Source organism: Phalaenopsis equestris, unplaced genomic scaffold (genome assembly GCF_001263595.1).
Source record: "Phalaenopsis equestris unplaced genomic scaffold, ASM126359v1 Scaffold000805, whole genome shotgun sequence".
NCBI lineage: Eukaryota > Viridiplantae > Streptophyta > Magnoliopsida > Asparagales > Orchidaceae > Phalaenopsis > Phalaenopsis equestris.
This window is the reverse complement of record NW_018165245.1, coordinates 558,737-566,508: the sequence shown is the minus strand read 5'-3', so window position 1 is coordinate 566,508 and position 7,772 is coordinate 558,737. Positions and strand designations below refer to the sequence as shown.

At 35.0% G+C, this 7,772-nt stretch overlaps 1 protein-coding gene across 1 annotated transcript in view; it reads right to left on the bottom strand.

Annotated features, from left to right (window-relative positions):
* Nucleotides 1-7,772, bottom strand: part of LOC110031405 (5'-methylthioadenosine/S-adenosylhomocysteine nucleosidase 2-like) — an 88,522-nt gene that overhangs the window by 43,325 nt on the left and 37,425 nt on the right. Inside the window, exon 5 of the mRNA XM_020734581.1 lies at nt 2,315-2,389. Within this exon, the coding sequence (XP_020590240.1) occupies nt 2,315-2,389 (75 nt within the window). The remainder of the gene's footprint in view (nt 1-2,314; nt 2,390-7,772) is intronic.

Genomic DNA, 7,772 nt, shown 5'->3' with positions numbered 1-7,772 from the left:
ACAGTCTGACGTTGTGCAAACATAAGTCCTAAGTCTTAAATAATTTGCAGGATTGAAATATCAAATAATCATCATTTCGAAGACATAAAGCCGAACAATAGGATAGTTGAGACATCTCTAGAGTTTCTCCTGGATCTATGATGTCCCCTACTTTTCTTCCCTTTGGATTCCTTAAATAATTGTTCCTATTTTGAGCCATTTCCATTTGATTTTCCCATGTCCAATCGTGAAAACCTAACCTTTGAAATCTTGAAAGCAAAACCACCTGATCTTAATCGAGAGTTTTCTTAAGTGATTTCGATCATTTAAGATGTAATTAACTATAGGGGCTTGCCTCTATAGGGAACCAGGAACCCAGATAAAATAAACCCTATCTAATTTTTATGTTAGATAGGGGAACTTGTTGGCCTTTTTATAAAGTATTTCGCAGATCAAAACGGATGTCACAAATTGTTTAATCTGGATGATTAAATCCCTATTACAAGTAATATATTTATTCTTCGGGATAAATGTATTGCTTGTAGTATTGTATTAAATCATCTAAACTATTAAAAATGTGAGACTCGTTTGATCTCACTTATTTTAAAAATTAAAATGTTACTTCTTTAAAAAAGGTTATATTTATATTTAAATTATTTTCAAAATCACAAAATCATCACCTTTTCAAACTACGAAAGTCAAGTTGAACATAAAACGGCCGACACTCTCCCCCTCTTCAGTTTTCTGATTCCTCACTTCCTCTCCCCCTCTTCAGTTTTCTGATTTTTCAATTCCCCTCCACCTCTTCGTCTTTCTCGGATATTTGAAACAAAGCGTCAAAATCTTCCCCACTTACAAACATTTTGTCCTAGAGTCATTTCTCATTAACAGCTAACAGATCTAATTTTAGTAATTGGTGTGCAATCCCTATGTGACGATATTCGTTCTCATTTTAAACTACTTAACTCGACTGCATCCTCTTGCACAAATGGCGTCATATTGTGGTACTCCCCCAATAAGTTAACACCTCGGATGGCACAATAAAAGGAATTAATGTAGGACGAAAATTCATCAGAAAGACAGCCACATTGATAGAGTGCTCAACTAGAGCAAGTTATAACTATAGCACTGGATCAAGGAAAAGGCTGTTATCATTGAAAAGTGCCATGCATCCAACTGCAAGAAATAGATAGCAGCCAGCAAGCTCCATGAATACAACTATGAGTTCATGGAAAAGAGAAGAATTTGAGATAAAAAAAAAATGGATTGATGCCCCAACCCCGCATTCCAACATTAGAATAAAGCAGTGGTAATATGGTATCTGACCCAGAAATAGTTTCTCGTATGCATGTGTTCCCTAATAGGTCTCAGGCCTCAGAAGAAAACTAGAGCTTTTTGCGGCCCAATTGCCCAAGCTTAGAAGTTAACAGCAAGAGAATCAGCATAATTATTATGATACTTTCGCCACCCCTTAAGCTACAATAATTGAATCCAATAGGGAAAATCAGCGATAAAATAAGCATTGATCTGTGGAATTCTGTATGTCCAATCACATTGATCTCAACTGTCAGAGAGACATGCATCCACAAGAAACAATCTAATCCTAAAAGTTAGAGAGATTAGTAATGGCACCACATTTTATCCTCCATCTCCTTCCACAAAAAAGCTGCTCTTGTCTTGAGTCGCCTTCAAAAATTCGATAATCACCAACCAGATTGCAAGAGGAGGCCTTCTGCCATCACAGTTTTTTTTCTATAAGAACCACTGAAAATATTTCAAACGGCCACCTCCTGGATCAGTATCATTAAAGCAACCTATTTTGGGCAGACTAATCAGAATCCAAAAACCCCAAGCAGCTGCAGGGAATGCAAGCTAACCAAAAGGTTACTATAGAATAAAATCCAAATAAATTAAAGCTAAAATAAGATAATATAAGATAGATTCAATATCATGAAATTTAAAATCAAATCCACATTATGTTGATAAGTTAATGAAAATATTCAACCCATGTGCAAGAAAGCATAACATTCATCAGTATCTGAAATTTAAAGTTGAACTTTATTTTCAAAACAATTAAGTATTTAGAAATATGCAATGGCAAAAGAAGTAACGACTGATTGAGAGAGATTAATTATTAAATGCAACAATCTAAAACCCATACAAGCCCAGAAAGAAAGGGAAATATACTTTAAAAAGATATCAGATAAATTGTTACACTAGACGCAGAATTTTTTAAAGCCAGCCCAACCTGGCAGCAAGGCCTTGCTTAAGAACAAATAAATATTGAAGCATCAAGAAAATGAAATGTTTAGAACAAAAATTCTGCAAAACTTACAGGAATTGGTATTCTTCTGTCGTGGAAAGCAACATCAGATGCCAAATATACATCACCAATAGATGCCCCTTTTGCCTGAAAGGACCACAATTATTTTTAATACTTCCGATTAATAATCAAATTATACTTGCTAAAAAGCAAATTCATGCAATTGTAAATAACAGGCATAGAGCCCGGATTCTACAAGAATCATTGTAATGCATCAAGAAGCAAACAAAAAATAATAATAATTATAATACAAAAAACAACAATAAAGCCTTAATCCCACTACGTGGGGTCGGCTACATGAATCATTTTTCTCTATTGCGTCCTATTTAGTGCCATATTTTCATTTAGTTCTAATAAGTTAAGATCATTTTTTATATAATAAGCCCAAGTCTTCCTAAGTCTACCTCTGCCTTTCTTAACATAAATTGAATTGAATCTTAACATAAATTGAATCTAAAACATCTACTCTCCTAACTGGATCATCAGATGGTCAATGCTTAATGTGACCAACCATCTAAGACGACTTTCTCTATTTTTGTCCGTCACAGGAGCTACACCAACCCTATCATGGATATATTCATTTCGCATTTTGTCTCTAAGTGTAAACCCACTCATCCACCTAATCATTCTCATCTCGGCAACACTTAACTTAGTATTATGCTTCTCTTTTAAAGGCCAACATTCAGCGCCATAAAGCATAGCAGGTCTCACCATCGTCTTATAAAATTTTCCTTTCAGCCTAAATGGTACTTTTCTATCACACAAAAGGCCCGAAGCATTCCTCCACTTCAACCAACCAACTTGAATTCTACGATTAACATCCCCATCTATATCATCGCTTTGAACAACGGACCTAAGCTATCTAAATCGTTCACACCTTCTAATAATTTGATCACCCAAAGTTACACTTTTGTCACTAGAGCTACTACAACTAAAATTACATTCCATGTATTTCAGTATTAGTTCTACTCAAATGAAGGCGTTTAGACTCCAATGTAGACCGCCATAATTCAAGTTTTTTTTCCTGAAATATTTCTCGAGTCTTATCCACAAGAAGGATATCATCAACCAAAAGCATACACCAAGGTATAGATTCTCCTGTAAATTTCCAGTAAGACCATCCATAACTAAAGCAAAAAGATGTGGGCTTAAAGCCGATCCCTGATGAAATCCAACAGAAATAGGAAAATATTTGGTTCGAACACAAGTAACAGCTCTAGTATACATATCTTTAATGACTTGAATATAAGTCATATCAACACATTTCTTCTCAAAAACTCTCCAAAGGATCTCTAAGAACCTTATCGTAAGTTTTTTCTAAATCAATAAAAATCAAACGTAGATTCTCCTTATTATCTTTGAACTTCTCCGTCAAACCTCTCAATAAATGTATAGCTTTCATAGTAGACCTGTCCGGCATAAATCCAAATTGACTATGAGAAATCTTAGTAATATGTCTTATCTTACGTTCAATTACCCTCTCCCATAATTTTAAAGTATGACACATCAACTTAATTCCTCTATAATTTGCACACTCTTGTGCATCCCCTTTATTCTTAAAAATGGGGACTGAAATACTATTCCTCCACTCCTCAGACATCTTTTTAGTTTTTAAAATAATATTAAAGAGTTTAGTAAGCCAAGAAACTCTCAAATCTCATAAATATTTCCAAACTTCAATTGAGATATCATCAGGTCCTACATACTTTCCACCCTTGGTTTTCTTTAAAATCTCCTCAACTTCTTTTTTGCAAATGCGACGGTAAAAATGAAATGTTTATTATTATTAACGATATTAAGATCACTAAGGTCAATCGTATTTTCAAAAACTTCATTAAAAATTTTATCAGAATAACTCACCCACCTATGCTGAATATTTTTTTCTAAGAAAAACACTTTTTGATTTTCATCTTTCATACACTTTACTTGAGATAAATATTTATTTTTCTTTTCTCATTGTTTGACTAGTTTATACATATATTTTTCACTCTCCTTAGTATTTAATTTATTATAAATATCATTAAAACCTAATTTTTAGCATCACAGATTGTTATTTTAGACTCTCTGCGGGCCGTTTGATATTTTTCTCAGCTCTCTACTGAATTTCTCAGATCTTTAAGCTTTTATATTTAAACCAAATTTTATAACATAACTTCTTATATTTTATCTTTTTTTGTGCATTATTATTCCACAACCAACTATTTTTATTTAAAGAAAGTTTTTCTTTTGATTTTTCAAGTACACCTTTTGTTACTTGTCTAACAATGTTTGTTACTTTATCCCACATAGCATTTGCTTCATCATGAACCCAAATTTTGAAATCTTGAATTTTGCTCAAAAAATAATTTTATTTTTGTCTTTTAGATTCTCTCGTCTAATTCTACGATAGTGAGCCCTAGAATTTTTATTTAGAACTCTTCATCTTAAAATCTAGAACTAATAAACGATGTCTTTATTTATAATAATAATAATAATACATATAAATAAAATACGAAAATATGAAACTCAGGTGCTTAGCACATCATACCCTCCTGTTCACTCTATATTCTTCAATCTTATAACACAGTTGTAAATAACCACTAAAAGTATTATGTTAATCATTTGATTGAAAACAGGTTCTAAAGATAAATATTTTGCAAAAGTATAGAAGATAGAGAGCAAAACACATTCCTCTTTAAAGATCAACACCACCAGTTCCATGATCCTTCTTTCTACAGAATGACTCCAAAAACAAATCAAATTAACCTCTAGACCGAACATTCATAAAAAGAAATAGTAAACAACAGCAAACCCTTAGAGCATTCCAAATTCAAAATCTGATCCTGCCAAGTCTTTATACACCCCATCCTGCAAGTTTCAATCCTCAATACAGCAACGGTGCAGCAAAAATAGATGAATTGTACATCGGGAGAAAAGGAAAGTTATCAAGAAGGGATAGAGTTAGATGAAAGAAAGCAAAAAAAGGGAGGCAAGGCATTGCAAACTCAAATGACTTTGGAAAAGCAAATCATGTGTTAATTTAATTTTTAAGATAACTGAAAAAAAAGAAATAAATAAATAAATAAAAGATTTCTATCTGTTAGTGTCAGTTCAAATGAAATCGTCGAGATGGCTCTATCGTTAGGAGCGAAAGAGAAGACAATGGTGTTCATTCCAAGAGAATAGATGTGTAAGTGGAGCAGCTTCGACGCATGCGAGACGGATGTCGTCCATGAAAAAGTGTAGTTGAGCACATAGAGTGAGTTCGGTTGTGTTCACTTGTGAGTGACAAGCCGAGGAGACAACATTTTCTGCATTTTATTTGTTGCTAGTGACTGGTAGAAGCAACATATGGCATGCAGGCTGAGTGAGGTGTGTCGTGTAATACGTCATGGCAAACCCTCGATCTCAAGGGCCTAGCGTGTGTAGGAAGAAAGAACAACTCATGCTATAGGTTCGGATAGCAAGGGAAAAAGGAAGGGGAGGGGTGGTCGGTGGTGGGGGGCACACGCACAAGCTTATTTAAGACTAGAATTAATTTTATTTCAATATGTTTAATTTAGTTTAAATTGAAGTTAGAAATATTAATTTTATCATATTTTAATATATGATAAAAATTAAAGATCGAAGGATGATGTGACTTAACAATATAATATTTTTCATGGTTAAGTTTATGATTTATTTCACGATTATGGTGATGTTAAGGTTGCCAAAGTTATATATGTTGTGTTTTGCAGTGAATACAGGTGATTAGGCACTTCAAAGAGCAAAAGTTCATAAAACACGAAAGCACACCCATGCCACAGGGCAACACAACCGTGCCACCGACCAAGAAACTGTATTTGGAAAGTTGAATCACGCGATTTCAAGCCCTAACTATATAAGGATGTACGTGAGTCCTAGGGAGACACTTTTGGTTGTTGACGCTTTGCCTCTAGGCTTGAAAATCTTCTATTTTGTTCGCCAAGTTTTTCTCCTTGGGTTTTTCTTAGGAGATGACTTTCCTAAGGTTTTTCTTTGGAGAGTTTTGGAGAGTTGGAGTGGGTGAGATATTTGAGTTCTTGTACGAGGGAGATTGACGTGGAGTGGGCTTGTGTTGTAAAGGGAGGATCGGGATGTACTTCAGGGCAAGAAATTACTAGTTCGATTTATTGTAATTGTTTACATGTTAGTGTTCTTTAATGCAATGATGTTTTCTATGATTTCTACTCTAATGCCTAGTAGCAAAATATTCTCATGCTCTTGTGATTATGATAGGCAAACGAATTGAATGTTTTCTCCCCAAGTTTTTTCTTGCCCTTTTTGTATGTCTTAATTTGATCATATTGAGGTAAGGTAAGCATAAATTTAGTATAGATTTCCTTTTTCCCCTCATAGAAGGCAAATTGATCAGAAAAATGCAATGTTAGTGTCTACAAAGATATTTTATGAAAAACTTTAATACATTAAGCGAAAAACCTACTTTTAGGGTCTATTCTCACGCACGCCTCCCTCGCTCGTTTGTGAGTCCCGCCCCGTCCTTCGTTCGCGAGATCGATCGAGCCCCCCTTCCTTCGTTCGCGAGACCGACCAAGTAGCCCTCTTCCTCGCGAAGCTTTGGCCGAGGTCCCCTCCTCGTACGCTATTTCATCTCTTTGCATGATTGTTGATTTGGGTGACATTCCGAAGCTTTAGGCTTGAACTTATGTATTCATATTGCAAGTATTTGTCGCTTCTTTTGGCGCGGCTCACCGCCCAGGTAAATGACGGGAAACACATCTCCTCTTCCCTGGCTATATAAACCCCACTTGGGGAGGAGTTCTGGGGTTGGCCGAAAATTTTTGGAGAGGGTTGAGGTGCTGCCAAAATTTCCTCTAAATCTCTTTGGTTCGATTTTCCTTACTCTGTTCATCTCTTGTATGCTTGAGGCCTTTTGGAAGTGCTGTGGAGAAGATTTGTGGAAGTTTCGGGGCTGAAATTTCGGTGGAGCTTACTTCCTTTCTGGAACTGTCGTTTTGGGGTTTCTTGCTTTTCTCGTTTCTGATTTAGTGATTAGTTGAGGTAAGCTCCTTATAATTTTCCCCTTCTTCGGCAGTTTAGTTATGGCGAGCTTCATACCATGAGAATCCTTCTTCTTATTCTTTACATAACTATGAACTCCCTTGCAAAAAAATCTGGATGAACTCGTGCATTTAATGCTAGATCTTTGGATGTTTGCATGTATATCATTCATGGCTTTTTTTTGTTTTTTTTTTTTTTTTTGAGGAACCATAACTTTTAAAAAAAAATGATACAGAAAGGGTAGATATGTGTGAATCGGAATTTGGATAAAGGATAGGCTAAGCATATTATAATTTGGGGATTTGTATTTATGTTGCTTACACTTTTCTGTTATTCCTGTATGGGCGCTCGTTTCATTTATGTAGGAAGCTCAGCTTCTTTTACATCAACGAGGTTGGAGGGGTCACATAGGTATATGAATAATGGGTTCTCTGCTTTTCTGGAATCACTT